The sequence below is a fragment of the Eptatretus burgeri genome, chromosome 10 (genome assembly GCF_056783735.1).
Source record: "Eptatretus burgeri isolate ZD-2024b chromosome 10, Ebu_testis_v1, whole genome shotgun sequence".
Taxonomy (NCBI): domain Eukaryota; kingdom Metazoa; phylum Chordata; class Myxini; order Myxiniformes; family Myxinidae; genus Eptatretus; species Eptatretus burgeri.
This window is the reverse complement of record NC_140970.1, coordinates 30,992,468-31,008,363: the sequence shown is the minus strand read 5'-3', so window position 1 is coordinate 31,008,363 and position 15,896 is coordinate 30,992,468. Positions and strand designations below refer to the sequence as shown.

The window sequence follows — 15,896 nt, the reverse complement described above, 5'->3', positions numbered from 1 at the left end:
ATATTCACAAATATCCATATTCCATCCCACAACCATATTCACAAATATCCATATTCCATACCACATCCATATTCACAAATATCCATATTCCATACCACATCCATATTCACAAATATCCATATTCCATACCACATCCATATTCACAAATATCCATATTCCATACCACATCCATATTCACAAATATCCATATTCCATCCCACATCCATATTCACAAATATCCATATTCCATCCGAACATCCATATTCACAAATATCCATATTCCAACCCACATCCATATTCACAAATATCCACATTCACAAACATCCACGTTCCATCCTAAAACCAAGTACAAAAGGTATAACCTCACCTCAGCCTCAGCTTCCACCTTTCCCTGCTTCACCAGCTTGGAAATCATGCGCTCAGCTAAAGGAAGGAACATCTCTTTGCCTGGATCGCCTTCGCTGGCACAAAGTGCCTGGGAGAACATGACAAGGTGCATACTGTTCAACTGTGGAAGAATAATCTATATATTGATAAACATCATTATACAGCAAACAAGAAAGTTAAAACACGTTTCAAGTCATTGCACATTTACTACATTGTCTAAGGTTCAAGTCAAAGAATAAACATACAGCAGATAAAGGACACTTTAAGTTGTCTAGTCGGAGTTTGATTCAGAACCAGACGATAAACTGTCTGTGCCGTCTGTTGTATGGCATGTTGGAACCCGTCCTCCAGTGTTGGCTACTGGGCACATCAAAATATCCCACGGTGTTTTTCACAAAGAGTGGGTGATCGATGCCGACACCCTGAACAAATGACAAATTCCTGCCCGAACCTGCAGAGGGCACTGCATTAGCGCCACAGCCAACCTTAGAAATGTTGGAACGAGTAGTCGGGTGTTGCATACAAATGAATGGATGAAGGATACAAGGAAATCGGACACAGGTGGAGGCCATTCAGTCCATCATGCCTGTGCGACATCAATACCATACTAATTTATCAACACAAGATCCAAAGAAGAAAATGCAAAATTGATGTACATATATATATATATATATATATATATATATATATATATATATATATATATATATATATATTTTTTTTTTTTTTTTTTCGTGTTTTTATTATTGATCTATCAAGTTTAAGTTTTTGTAGTTTTGTATTTTTTTCGTAAATATATACGTTTTCTTCTCCTCAGGGGAGGGGGCATGGGCTTGGTTAAAAACACACATCAACCACACAACCCCCCTTGACAAGACTCCCACCAACAGCACTCTGTACACATGCATACAATCACCTATTAATGCTCAAGCTACTGAAAAGTCCTGTCAACATCCCAACACCCCTCTATCTCCATAACTTCCAGGTACCTACCAAATTCTACTTTTAACATATCTTCTGTTTCTGCTGTTACCACCTTTCCAGGGAGACCATTCCATGCATTAACTACTCTCTGAGTAAAAGTCTCCTGCCTTGCTACCATCTTAACTCTCCTCTCCTTTACTCTCAGTCTTTGGCCCATGGTCCTATCACTGTCGACTCTGTTGAATAATTAATCTGCACTTATTTTATCTACACTTTTCATAATCTTAAACATCTCGATCATATATCCTCGTAAACACCTCCTTTCTGGTGAATAAAGCCCCGTCTCTTTCAGCCGCTACTCGGAGCTGAGTCTTGCGAGGCCCGGAATCTATCTCGTCACCCTGCGCTGAACCCTCTATGTGGCATCTATGTCCTTCCTAAGTTGTGGTGACCAAAACTGCACCCAATATTCTGGATGTGACCCTCACAAATTCCTGTGCAATGTTAACACCACCTCGTTTGATTTATAAATGATCCCCCTCTGAATACAACCTAAAACCTCCACCTCCACCACTGCATGCACCCCCACCACTGCCTGCATCTCCACTACTGCCTGCACCCGCTGCACCCCCTCCACTGCCAGCCCCCGCTGCACCCCTCCACCACCTGCATCCCTCCACTGCCAGCCCCGCTGCACCTCCTCCACCCACTGCACTTCCACCACCGCTACACCGTCACCACCGCCTGTCCCCGCTGCACCGTCACCACTTGCAATATCTCAAAAACCTCACTCCACAACTGTAAACAACGATTATCTCCAAATTTCTCACATTGTGCTACTTGCTGCAAATTATCGATGCGTTCCTTCAACCTTGTAATAACTAACTTCAAATGGGCTATTTCCTCACACTTCCTGTAAAGGTAAGAACCCTCTGCTTCCCCCATTGTTGACATGGCCCACATTGAGCACCTATCACATTTTATGAACTCCTCTTCCTTTCTCCTTCGGTCTCTATTTATACCCTTTTTTATCCCCATACTCCCAAGGCCCCAACTGACAACACTAAACTTAACACGAGGCCTCCCCCTGCTTCTTTCAATAAACCAACACAAATACCCACTAAAACTGTTATGAACACAATTACAGCTTTAAAAGTAAAGTTCTACAGCCCCTGAAACAAATAATGCCAAGGACAAGGGCATCGAGAGATAAATAGTTGCTTCCATAAATATGGGTTTAGAGCGCAGAAGGAAATCAAGATGAAAGACAAGTTCAAGTGACAAAAGTGTAATGGTTATTGAGTAGATGAGCCTGATGGTTCAGGAGTCTGTTGGGACTCTTAAATGTTTTTTCATTTCAATAAAACAATTTTTGCTCATGAAAGAGCTTGTTGGTTAAATCATTCTTGTTGGTCGAGCCAAATGCAACTTACCTGCATCACTAAACTCATCACAGCCCAGAAGTAGTAAGGATTCTTGGGGGTTATCTTGTAGAGCACCATGGCAGCCTAACAAGAGTTAATAACAAACAAACAAACAAACACATAAATAAAACAAAAAAAATTGTATGTGTATGTATATATATATATATATATATATATATATATATATATATATATATATATATATATATATATATATACATACATACATACACAACTGTCATCACAATATTTTTCCATTTTAATTTTCACAGAAAGTAGAGTTAATGATATGCGGACAATGAATATTATTATTCTGCAAGCTGTGCATACAGTTCAGTAGATGTAACTACATGAACCAAGCAGGTGCACGCAGGTACTTGCTCAGCATGCAATGCAGTGACAATAAAACATAAAAGGTAGCTTCACTGTTCTCACTTGCTTGCAACTTGTCTCATTTGAAAACCTGGTAAGGGCTCATCGAATGATCAAGCAAGTGAATATGGCAAAATTTTGCAACCTCCCCCTCCCCCCAATGCCCCATACTATCCATCCTCCATCCATGGCATCACCCATGCCCCCTGCCCCTCCACCCACCCCATATTTTTCTCTCCACACACACACACCCATTTCTCCATGATAATTTCCTAATTTATTGCCAACCTTGGAGTCGATCAGATTCAGGCCAGATTAGATCTATGACTTACTACAGGTACCATGTAAACCTGTACTAACCTGTGCCATGGTCAGGTTGTCGGTGACTAAACAGCCTCCCCCACCAGGTTTCCTGGTGAGGAGGGTGTATGATGTGGACACCCAGCAGGATTAAAAACAAAACCTCTCAAAGGGTGGAGGAGCTCCTTGTGAGCCAACAGCCATGCATATCTAATGCCCAACTGTGTCTGCGGACGTCCTCCTGCAGTTGGGTGACTATTTTTTAGGAGGTTGGTGGCAGGATTTGTACTCTGGCCACCGTAAAACCCTCCACTCCGCAAAACACAAGAAAAACGCAAAGAAAACTGAAAACCCACTCAGTGAGAATACCTCCTGTGCAGCTCCAATCTGCAGGGCAGCTCACCGGATGACAGGATTGGGGCAAACCTTCAGAACCCCAATCTGATGATAGGAGGAAAACCACGGGGTAATCTTCCTGGATCAGATTGTGATAGTGTGTGTCGGGGTGGCGCTGAGATGTCATCCACCAGACGGTGGGGTCCTTGGATTAACTTGAGGCAGTCCCTTGGGGTGGGTGCCTGGATTTTCCTTTCCCTAAGAGAGGATGATCACCTGTCTCTGTTATCATCTGAGCTGAAGTGTTTGAACTTCGGTATTGCTGCACTCTATGAGGTTCGGAGACCAGATAGTGGAAAGATTATGGCGGTTGGTTAAACCTACTGTGTAGGCAACACCAACACTGCACAGAGTATGGTCCCATTGGATTGGATGGATAAACCTTCTGTTGGTCTGGTTGCTGTAACCTACCAGTTACAGGGCCAGGCTTGATGGCAGAGCTGAGCTGTTCAGGGAGTTGAAGCGTAAAACTGCACATGCGCTGAGGGTGGACAAGGAGGCCGTGTACGAGGAATCAGTGAGGGGGTAGATCATCACCTGTAGTCAAGTGATTTTCGTCCTGCTTCCAGGGGAATTCACGCATTGCGTTCCTCCAAGCCTGTCCCTCGGTGTACTGCAGTTAGAGCGGAGGGTGGTGGGATCTTGACAGAGGAGTCCAAAGTGAAGGCCCGCTGGGCCAATTGCTTTGAGCGGCTGTATCAGGCTGATCCACCAGCTGTTGAGTTGGATGTCAGAGGTGTTACAATCCCCATTGCTGACCCTCCAATCAACTGTGATCCACCTTCATTTGTGGAAACACAGGCTGCAGTGAACCCACTGAAATGGGGTGAAGCTCCTGGGATCTGTGCAATCCATGCTGAACTTCTCAAGGTTGGTGGAAATGCTGTACTCATGTGGTTGCATGCAGTTCTGTGCTCTGCTTGGAACACAGGCATCATCCCAACTGAATGGAAGAGGGGCCTTGTTGTCTCCATCTGGAAAGAGAAGGGTGGTCGCCAGGACTGCAACAACTACCGAGGGGTGACGCTGTTCTCAGTGCTCGGCAAGTACTTTACTCAGATAATTCCTGAAAGGGTTTGCCACCATCTGCTTGAGAACCAGCGCCCAGAGCAGTCGGGCTTTACACCAGAGTTCAACGATTGACCGTGTCCTTGCTCTTCGGATCCTCACCGAACGCAGACGAGAGTTTTGGCAGGGGCTGCTTGCAGCCTATGTTGATCTCTGCAAAGCGTTCGATACAGTGAATCGGGATACCCTCTGAAGGATTCTTGGTCTTCATGGGGTGCCACCAAAAATGATCAATCTGATGTCTGAATTATACTCTGGTACTGAGTGCTGTGAGATGTGGTGACACCATGCTGTGAGATGTGGTGACACCATGCTGTGAGATGTGGTGACTGTGAGATATGGTGAAATGGAGTTCGTCAGGAGTGTGTACTGGCCCCCACACTTTTCAGCGTTTGTATGGACTGGATTCTGGGGAGGATGTCAGAGAGATCAAGTTCCGGTGCATCATTTGGGAATGTCAAGATCTCTGACCTTGATTTCGCAGATGATGCAGTCATCTTTGCGGAGACTCTGGATATCCTATTGGGGGCCCACGAGGTGCTGAATGAGGAGTCGGAGCCACAGGGATTACAGTTTTCCTGGGTCAAAACCAAGATCCAGGCTTTCAATGGCATCTTGGATGATGCTATTATGTCTGTACCGGTTTGTGGTGAGGATGTTGAGGTCATGGTTTGATTCACTTACCTTGGAAGTGATATTAATGTCTCTGCTGGCTGTGAGCCAGAGGTCAATGGATGTCTGGTCTGGGGAATCATGGATTCATTGGATCATGAGGTGTGGCGCTGTCGGTACTTGTGCAGGAGGACAAAAGTTTGAGTTTTCAGGTCCTTGGTGCTTCCAGTCTTGCTCTACGAATGCAAGACTTGGACTCTGACCAGGGATCTGAGACGGAGACTCAATTCCTTTGGTACCAGGTCTCTTCGGAGAATCCTTGGCTTCCGCTGGTTGGATTTTGTGTCCAAGGAGCGGTTGCTGAGAGACTCAAGTGAGATTTGTTACTTGCATAGTCCGTGAGCATCAGCTGCGGCTGTATTGACATGTGGCTCATTTTCCTGACGCTGATCCTGCTCACCAGATTCTCTCAGCAAGGGAGCCTCGTGAGTGGAGGCCAAAGAGCCGACCATGTAGCTCATGGTTGCAGAAAGTTGATCAGCATCTAGAGGAGATGGGGATGGGCCAGGCATCTGCCTGGGGGATGGCCGGAGGCCCTGGAGTACCAGCGGAAAGTGGATGTAGAGACACGCTGCTCCGGCGCATGCTCCCATACCTGACCTGACCTTGGTGTATATAATAAATAGATGGTTCCCTATCTTGTGCTTTACTGATTAAAAGAAGCACCCAAGAGGAGACAAGAGAATGACTTAGGTCGCAGAAAAGTTATCGACTCCAATAGGTCTCAAACAATATAGAACGACATTGAAGTCCACAGCTTGGAAGCGATGAACTTTGCAAACAGTTTTAAAATATAGTGGAGAGACCTTAAAGTATCGAGAGACCAGAGAGCTAAAACTCAGGCATGACTGCAACTTCCTCTGAATAAGTCGGTATTCTACGAAAGCTCGAATCAGTGTGGAGGCAACCGCACCGAAACACCGCGAGATGTTCACCACATTGCTCAAGCCGATGGTCAAATGACCTTTTGTTGCATTCCCAGATGAACAATATCCTTAAGATGTTCTTCCAAAATGCATGCTCACTCTCAACCTTCATAAAGTCCATCCCTATCCAAGGCACATACCTGTTGCATCTTCTTAAAGTGGCCCAATCGAGCATATGCCATGAACAGGTGAGCCTGGAGTTCTTCACTGGGAAGACAAGTTTTCACAGCAGTTTCATAAAGGGGGGGCACAAGTTCCGCTGCATGGTGTGGGAAGTGGGTGCGGCGGGGGGGGGGGGGGTTGGGGAAGACACAGCTTCAATTCAACACTTTAACAATAGAGGCATTGACACACCAACAACACCTAATCCCACCACACACCCTCTTCAATACTACATCTCTGGGGTTGCAAGCACGTACTCCTCTATTCCACCGATAAGCACACACAGCTTTCATACATTAAAAAAGTGAGGATCAGGTGATTGAAGGCAGATTATGGTCCGTGGGTTAAAAACTTATAATCTACTCCAATAAATGATATACTTTGAGATTCTATGATTAAATTATGGCCTGTAAGTTAAGAACATTTCTCTGAAGATACAGTGGGGAGAACAAGTATTTGATACACTGCCGATTTTGCAGGTTTTCCCACTTACAAAGCACGTAAAGGTCTGTAATTTTTATCATCGGTACACTTCAACTGTGAAAGACGGAATCTAAAACAAAAATACTGAAAATCACATTGTATAATTTTTAAATAATTAATTTGCATTTTATTGCATGAAATAAGTATTTGATCACCTCCCAACCAGTAAGAATTCTGGCTCTCACAGGCCTGTTAGTTTTGTCTTTAAGAACCCTCCCATTCTCCACTCATTACCTGTATTAACTGCACCTGTTTGAACTCGTTATCTGCATAAAAGACAGCTGTCCACATTCAATCAATCAGACTCCAACCTCTCCACAATGGGCAAGACCAGAGAGCTGTCGAAGGACATCAGGGACAAAATTGTAGACTTGCACAAGGCTGGGATGGGCTAAAGGACAATAGGCAAGCAGCTTGGTGAGAAGGCAACAACTGTTGGCGCAATTAGAAAATGGAAGAAGTTCAAGATAACAGTCAATCTCCCTCGGTCTGGGGCTCCATGCAAGATCTCACCTCGTGGAGCCTCAATGATCATGAGAAAGGTGAGGGATCAGCCCAGAACTACACGGCAGGGCCTGGTCAATGACCTGAAGAGAGCTGGGACCACAGTATCAAAATTAACCATCAGTAACACACTTCGCCGTCATGGATTAAAATCCTGCAGCGCACGCAAGGTCCCTCTGCTCAAGCCAGTGCATGTCCAGGCCTGTCTGAAGTTTGCCAATGACCATCTGGATGATCCAGAGGAGGAATGGGAGAAGGTCATGTGGTCTGATGAGACCAAAATAGAGCTTTTTGGTTTAAACTCCACTCGCCGTGTTTGGAGGAAGAAGAAGGATGAGTACAACCCCAAGAACACCATCCCAACCGTGAAGCATGGAGGTGGAAACATCATTATTTGGGGATGCTTTTCTGCAAAGGGGACAGGACGACTGCACCGTATTGAAGGGAGGATGGATGGGGCCATGTATCACGAGATCTTGGCTAACAACCTCCTTCCCTCAACAAGAGCATTTTCGATGGGGCGTGGCTGGGTTTTCCAGCATGACAACGACCCGAAACACATAGCCAGGGCAACTAAGGAATGGCTCCGTTGGAAGCATCTCAAGGTCCTGGAGTGGCCTCGCCAGTCTACAGAGCTGAACCCAAGAGAAAATCTTTGGAGGGAGCTGAAAGTCTGTGTTACCCAGCAACAGCCCCGAAACCTGAAGGATCTGGAGAAGATCTGTATGCAGGAGTGGGCCAAAATCCCTGCTGCAGTCTGTGCAAACCTATTTAAGAACTACAGGAAAGGTCTGATCTCTGTAATTGCAAACAAAGGTTTCTGTATCAAATATTAAATTCTGTTTTTCTGATGTATCAAATACTTATTTCAGGCAATAAAATGCAAATTAATTATTTAAAAATCATACAATGTGATTTTCAAGATTTTTACTTTAGATTCCGTCTTTCACAGTTGAAGTGTACCTATGATAAAAATTACAGACCTCTACGTGCTTTGTAAGTGGGAAAACCTGCAAAATCGGCAGTGTATCAAATACTTGTTCTCCCCACTGTAGTTATCCGAGGTAAATGTCAGCCACCATTGAAGAATTTGGTCCGCTTGTTTGACTTCTATGCACTCCGAAGCCACTGGATAGAATGACTTGAAAACTGTTGGTTGCACCAAGGGTGTGCACGAGTAAGTGATAAAGGCCCGGTCACACCTTGACGTTTTAGCCAGCGATGGCAACGTATTAAAATGTATCTAAAACGCTGGCTTACGTTGAACTTTTGATGTTTTTTTTTTAAAGATTCGGACGTATTCATCGCGACTTGGTCTTATGTATAACGCATTGGTAATGGACACAGAACGTTTCGTTGTGTTATAGATAACTTATACCAACGAATGCTGAACCTGTTGTCGGCCTACACAACCGATGCCCAACTATAGTCTAACTTAGGCATAGCGCGTTGCACGCATCGCCGACGATGTCGTGACGTAGCATCAACAACATGGAAGTGTCAACATCACGGTCACACCTTGGCGATCTTGCCAGCGTATGCCGACCTAAGTTTTTTGGGATATGCGTATGGGGATAAGTTTTACACACGATATATGGACGCTTACACACGTCCACAAAGGCTACTTATAAGCTACTCATAAGTCGAAACACGTCGCGGTAATGTCTTTTTTACGCGAAACTTATTTCTAACTTATGTTTGACGTGCTTTGAACCAATTCTTTACGTAGTCCCAACACACATCGAGGTATGTAGACGTATTCCAATGACATCTTCTGGTCGACAAAAAAAAATAAATCAACGTGTTTCTAGCTTACAACTGCCATATAAAGATGTGTTCCCAGCGGTTTTGGGAATTGGTATATAAAAATGCTGCTCATAAAAGGGGAACCCATCAGTGTTTTCGAGTCCTTTTTGAGTCGATGTCCATGTCAGCAGTAACAGTATCAGTATCAGTATTAGTAGTAGTTTGTTCATGTTGGCAGTAGTAGGTGAGTGTGAGGGGGAGGGTGTGGGTTATGATGGATCGTCCTTGCGTTTAACGATTTAACGATTTAAATGATAAACTCAACGATTTAAATGGCTGCAACTCCACTATTGAAAGTAGACGCTTGCGCTCAACAATTGGATTTTTTTTACACTCAACGACTTTTAAACGGTACCACTCAGCTATTTTCATTGTTTACAATGAACGATTTAAATTGCTGTCACTCGCCTTTGTTTTTTGACGCTGGCGCTCGGAAATTGTAATCGTTTCTGTTGAACGTGCGAAATCGCTCAAACCCCACTATTGAAAGTAGACGCTTGCGCTCAACAATTGGATTTTTTTTTTACACTCAACGACTTTTAAACGGTACCACTCAACTATTTTCATTGTTTGCAATGAACGATTTAAATTGCTGTCACTCGCCTTTGTTTTTTGACGCTGGGGTTTGGAAATTTGAAGCGTTTCTTCTGAACGTGTTAAAACGCTCAAACTCGACTATTTTAAATAGACGCTGCCGATGGACAATTGGAATCATAGCCAAGCTCGACATCGAAGTGTGAACATCCTCGTCATGCCGAAGAAAAGTTTGAAGAATGCTGCAAATAAGTGTCCTGGCCGTGGCCGTGGACGCTGAAGCAAGGACGATCCATTATACCGACGTCTTTCAGCCTATGAGTAACTTAAAAGTAACGTCTGTCGATGTGTGGCAACGATCGCGTAACGTGCCAACAACACGTTAATCATAGGTTAGAAATAAGTTTCGGGTACGCTAAACATTACCTCGGCGTGTCTCAACTTATGATTAACTTACAAGTAGCATGTGTTGACGTCTGTCAATGATCGCAAACCGTGCATACAACTTGTGGCCAGCGTAGCGGAACGTGTGAGTCATACGCCGGCATACGTCGTGAAATTTCAAGCATGAAAAAATTTGAGGACAACCAAAAAGTACAACGTTTAAAGCCAACGTACAACGACGTATGGCAGTGTTTTTCAGCGTGCTCTCAATGTTATCAAAACTTACCCATAACGTATTCAACGTGTGCCAACGTTTTAGAAAAAAAATTCAAAAATCGGCATACGTTGGCTAAAACGTCAAGGTGTGACCGGGCCTGAAGCGATAAAAACTCAGGGCGTAAGCGATAAAAAAATTCATATCCTCCGGGGTTCGGCGTGGGGGCATGCCAATTTTTGATGTAAATGTGCATCAGATAGTGCTGCTCCCAGTCTGAGGTGGTATTAATTGTCATAATAAAGTAAATTATCTGTCATGAAAACCACAGATATCATAGAAATTAAGGAATTATCATACTGTAATTTCATATTGTTTGTGCGTTTGTTTGATTTCTGTGCACTCCTGAACCCCTTGACAGAATGAGTTGAAAACTTGTAGCAGGAGCTGAGGGGGAAGGGGGAGGTTAAAAATATTCATAGTCCCAGGGGTACAGAGTAGGGAAAGGACCCAACACTTTGCAAGTAAATATTATGTATTGTGTAGCAGCACCTGGTGAAAACCAGTAAGCCATAGACATCACAAAGGCAGGGGAATTAACCTGTCCGTAAGAACAGTTCTTTGCAAGTCATAATAATGCACCAATAAAGCTGCAAAATCTCAATGCACCAAATGAACAAACAGCATACAAACTCTCCCACAAAATACTTTGGAATTACATCGTACTCACGGCGGTGCAGCTCCCGGTAGAGAATTGTCAGTGCCTGCAAACTGCTGTCATCTGCTGGTTCCGTGAGAGCTACCTCCTGGCCTAACATTAGTGCCTCGACTTGCCGCCCAGAGCGTTGCAATCCGATCGCTTTGAGAACCTTCGAATCAGAAAGGAGCAACAGTAAGCGTCCAATGAACTCAGAAATAAAATCTGGTAACCAAGACACCGCATGCTCTCCCCAATTAAGTAAATGAGAATGCCAAACTAGTTATGACGTTTCACTAGCAGGAAAACTTACCTTCGCGCAATGAAGATCCTTGTGTTTGCGCAAAAGTTTCTCTGCCTGCTGTATAGCCATTTTGTTGTTACCATTGTCGAGGTAATCTGGACACAGACATCAAAAGTAACAGCTTTACTGTATGTTCACCTTTTTGAGGGTAAACTATGAAAGGCCTCAATCTCGAGATATGATCATTAAGAGCCTGACACTCCAGCAAGGCTATACAAGTCTTGATGGCAACACCAAGCGACCTCCTGTGCCATGCTGCAGTAAACTCCACAACCATGTAAGCACCAGCAGCAGCAGCAGCAGCAGCAGCTACAGTAGCCGTAACTACCCCAGGAGACTTAGCAAGCACAAACAAACCTTAAGCCAGGACATCAAATCACTGGTAACTGTCAGGCAATACCCTGGTTGGAAAAAATATTCTCGAAACAACTGAATTGTTGGCATTGCGTCTTATCACAAGTGCAATAGTTTTTGATGTTTAGAGAATTTTCAAATATTAGGCCCACAAAGTGCAAGCAGCTGATATTAATAAAACTAGCAAAAGATATGTTAATATTACGGGGGCAATGAAACTAATTCTTCTTCTTGCGTATGGAAGCTTAGCTGCCGGGGTAGCTATCATTTCTTGGAAGCGCGACTGTGTCGCTGATGCAGTGCCCCTCTACCAGTACACACTGGTACTCATTTCGCCGACCTCGGAAGGATGACAGGCTGAGTCAACCTGCTGGTGTATTAATTCAGCGGCCAACGGGGCTTTAACTCAGGACCCTAGGATCCCAAGCCGCCACCTTAACCATCAAGCCAACACCAGGCTTATGAAACTAATTTATAAATACTTTTAAAAACTACCATGAAAAGGCAAGGTTTTATTATGGTATTCAGAAATTCTAGATCATTGACAATTCCACCCTATAATCAAGTGTCCATAACATTAACTAGGACACTCAGTAGCGCATACTGCCGCCACACAATGCCTGATCCAGTCGAACATATTGGGGCCAAATTTTTTTTGAAATATCATGCTATATATCGTTTTTGGTCCCATCTCCCAATGGTGAAGAATCATTTAAAAATTGCTTCTATCCGGATCCAGATCTTCACCAAAATCGAATAAATTTGTCCTCGTCACACATCCAACTGTCCACTAGATTTCATCAGAATCCATCCACAACTTTTTGAGATATCCTGCACACAACCAAGCAAACAGACAAACTAGAAGGACACTCGGTAGGGCGCATACCTCCGCCACGCAATGCCTGATCCAGTAGAACATATCAGGTCGAATACATTTTTGAGATATCGTGCTATATATATATCACTTTTGGCCGTTTCCCTCAATGGGAAGGAATCACTTTAAAAATACTAGTATCGAGATTCGGATCTTCACCAAAATGTCATCACTTCGTCCTTGTCACACACCCAACCTATCCACCAAATTTCATCCGAATCCGTACACAACTTTTTGAGATATCCTACAAGCAAACAGACACAGACACAGACACACAGTGACAGTGACAGACAAAGACAAAGGTGAAAACATAACTATCTTTCACCTTTGTAGCGGAGGTAATAATTCGAACATCGAGAGAAACCACACACAGTACTGAACTTGTAAATACATTAAAACAACTAGTTCCAGATGAATGCTAACACAGGGTGCTACAGTTGGCAGATTAAAACAAGTTTCCTTTCAGATCATAAAACGACACCAAATAGAACGAGTGAAACACAATATAAATAGTAATAAAAATATTAATAACAAGATATTCATATAAATACATTATTTAAAAAAAAAATATGTATTTTAAACCATTTACAGTGGTTGCTCGGAGATGAGGCGGTGGAATGTAAAAATCCGTTATAAATAACCAATAACCGTTTGTAGATTTGAATAACAGTTTGATCCAGAGGTGAGTGGGGTGGTCATGCTTGTTGGTGGACGTGTTATATTTCAGGTAAGATGTGCACGATTTCGATGTACTACCATATAATAGAACGTGTGATCGCACTTTCAATCTTCGAGTTCGTAAATTCTGATTGGTGATGTCACATTGATGGATTGACTGACTGCCTGGAGGAAACTGAGGTTGTGGATCTACTGATGCAGGTAAATCCACCGATGTGGATCCGTGACCGAGGTTGAGGATCCGCCGTATGGAGGGTTGTGGCCTGAAAGGATTGAAACGTCGAGGAAGAAAGATGCCCAGCTGATGGTCTGTGCAGTTGGGAAACCATTCGACTGCTTCCAGGTTGAGGTTCTCACTTTAGGTGATGGAACTATATTTTGAGGTTTGCAATTTTAAATCAAGTTGAATGTAGAATGTTGTGAAATTAACATCATTTAGAGCAATCCTTTAAATTATATTAATACATTGTATTTTAGGAATATTTGATACTGTACAATTCTCTCTCGCTCTATCGAGTGCAGCCTGTGGCTGCTGGTTGCATCATTGGCTGGGACGCGGCCATGCCACTGATGCAGTGTCCCCCTTACCAGTACACTGGTGCTCATTTTGCCGACCTCGGAAGGATGACAGGCTGAGTCAACCTCCTGGTGTATTTTAATTCAGCGGCCAACGGGGCTTGAACTCAGGACCCTTGGATCCAAAGCCGCCACCCTAACCACGAAGCCAACACCAGGCTACTGTACAATTAAAAGGAGGTGTACGTGTGTGGTGTGTCACTGTTGGGGGGAATATGGGGTTGGCTGGGGGGGAATATGGGGTTGGCTGGGGTGGGAATAGGGGGTTGGCTGGGGGGGTATTGGGAGTTGGCGGGGGGGATATGGGGTTGGCTGGGAGGGGAATAGGGGTTGGCGGGGGGGGGGAATAGGGGGTTGGCTGGGGGGGTATTGGGAGTTGGCGGGGGGGAATATGGGGTTGGCTGGGGTGGGAATAGGGGTTGGCTGGGGGGTATTGGGAGTTGGCGGGGGGAATATGGGGTTGGCTGGGAGGGGGAATAGGGGGTTGGCGGGTGGGGGGAGGGTGATAATGGTGCAGTCTGTTGGTATTTCAATCAAAAGTCCCGGCTCATGATGCGAGGGAGAAACCTTCGAGTAAATACCATAAGTACCACGTGGTTCCTCCATCGTCCATCGATGTCCTTGTAATTCGTGCACCGTCCGAGTACACGGTCGTCTCTCTCTCTCCCCCAAGGTGTTTTGTCTTGATTGTGATCCAAATGAATACGCATTGTGAACACACCAGTCGAAACACACGGCGATTTATTGGAGACGCGACTCGTGTTGTGTTATATAATATTGTTATTGTTATAAAAGGTTCGTTGACCATTAGAGTGGACATGGACTCGTGGATTAGCTCATTTTGATGGCTCCACTCCTCGGGATATCAAAACCCAACAGCGTGTTCATCATTCGTGACCCGGAAACGTCCTCCGAGCAGTCAAACCTCATTGCTATTTGTCCGTCAAGTACACGAACACGAACACGACGTTGGAAATCGACTCGAATGGGAACTCTCGCTCACTCGGAGCTGCACAGTGAGGTTGGCGGGAAAAAAGTCCAATCGGTTACCAGATCCCGACGTGCAGCTCGCACCAGGAATCCTGGACGAGACGTGTCCGCAAGTCTGTCAAATGTATATTATCGGGGGCGGGGAGAGTAAATAAAATAAAAACAACAACACGAGCTCGATGAGCGCGGCCCTGACGGGAGGAACAACACACGGGAATCCCGTTGGCGCCTCACACGGTCCGGCAAACCCGGCGGAACAAGTAAGGCAAAGTCCGGTTTCATCGCCTCAGCCGCCGGAAAAAACGGAACCATGACAACGATAAGTAGATCGAGCGAATGTGTCTCAAAGCACACAGGTCGCACCGTATATGGGCCTCAGCCTGCGGTCATTCGTCTCCTGCACATGGCTGCGCGCTGCCATCTTGATCGGGGCCCGGCCTACTGGCGATCTCTCATTGGTCGGATTACCAATCTTCTTCTTCTTCTTCTTTTTCTTCTTCTACTTCTTCTTCATTGTATTTCTTCTTCTTCTTCATATTTCAAATCTTTAACATTCTTATCTCTCTTCAAATTATTTATTCTTCTTCATAATTATATCCCGTGTTCGGGAAATATACTGAAAACATACGTTAAATATCGAAATCGTACGGCGAAGGACGAATTCAGAAAAAGAAGGAAATATTTTTTAGAGGATATATATCGGAGTCCTTCGCTGAGGTGTCAGAGGTGGCCGTCCCTGCGACGGCACAATTGTCGAAACGTAGTTTTAAAATTAACTAGTGTGGGCCCGTAGGTGCGTAAACGACGACTGGATTGGGGCATTATTTCAATTAGATTGGACCAACCGTATCATAAATGGTCATAACTTGGGAAACATACTCAGGTTCC

The 15,896-nt window shown here is 44.5% G+C and overlaps 1 protein-coding gene across 1 annotated transcript in view; it reads right to left on the bottom strand.

The window, feature by feature from the left end:
• The window catches only part of NAA25 (N-alpha-acetyltransferase 25, NatB auxiliary subunit), a 46,808-nt gene extending 31,319 nt beyond the window's left edge, over positions 1-15,489 (bottom strand). Inside the window, exons 1-6 of the mRNA XM_085897718.1 lie at positions 15,372-15,489; positions 11,546-11,631; positions 11,266-11,404; positions 6,589-6,707; positions 2,724-2,798; positions 347-454 (exon numbers count right to left, since the gene is read on the bottom strand). Of these exons, the coding sequence (XP_085753844.1) occupies positions 347-454; positions 2,724-2,798; positions 6,589-6,707; positions 11,266-11,404; positions 11,546-11,631; positions 15,372-15,429 (585 nt within the window). The 5' untranslated portion in view covers positions 15,430-15,489. The remainder of the gene's footprint in view (positions 1-346; positions 455-2,723; positions 2,799-6,588; positions 6,708-11,265; positions 11,405-11,545; positions 11,632-15,371) is intronic.
• Between the last annotated feature and the right edge of the window lie 407 nt (positions 15,490-15,896).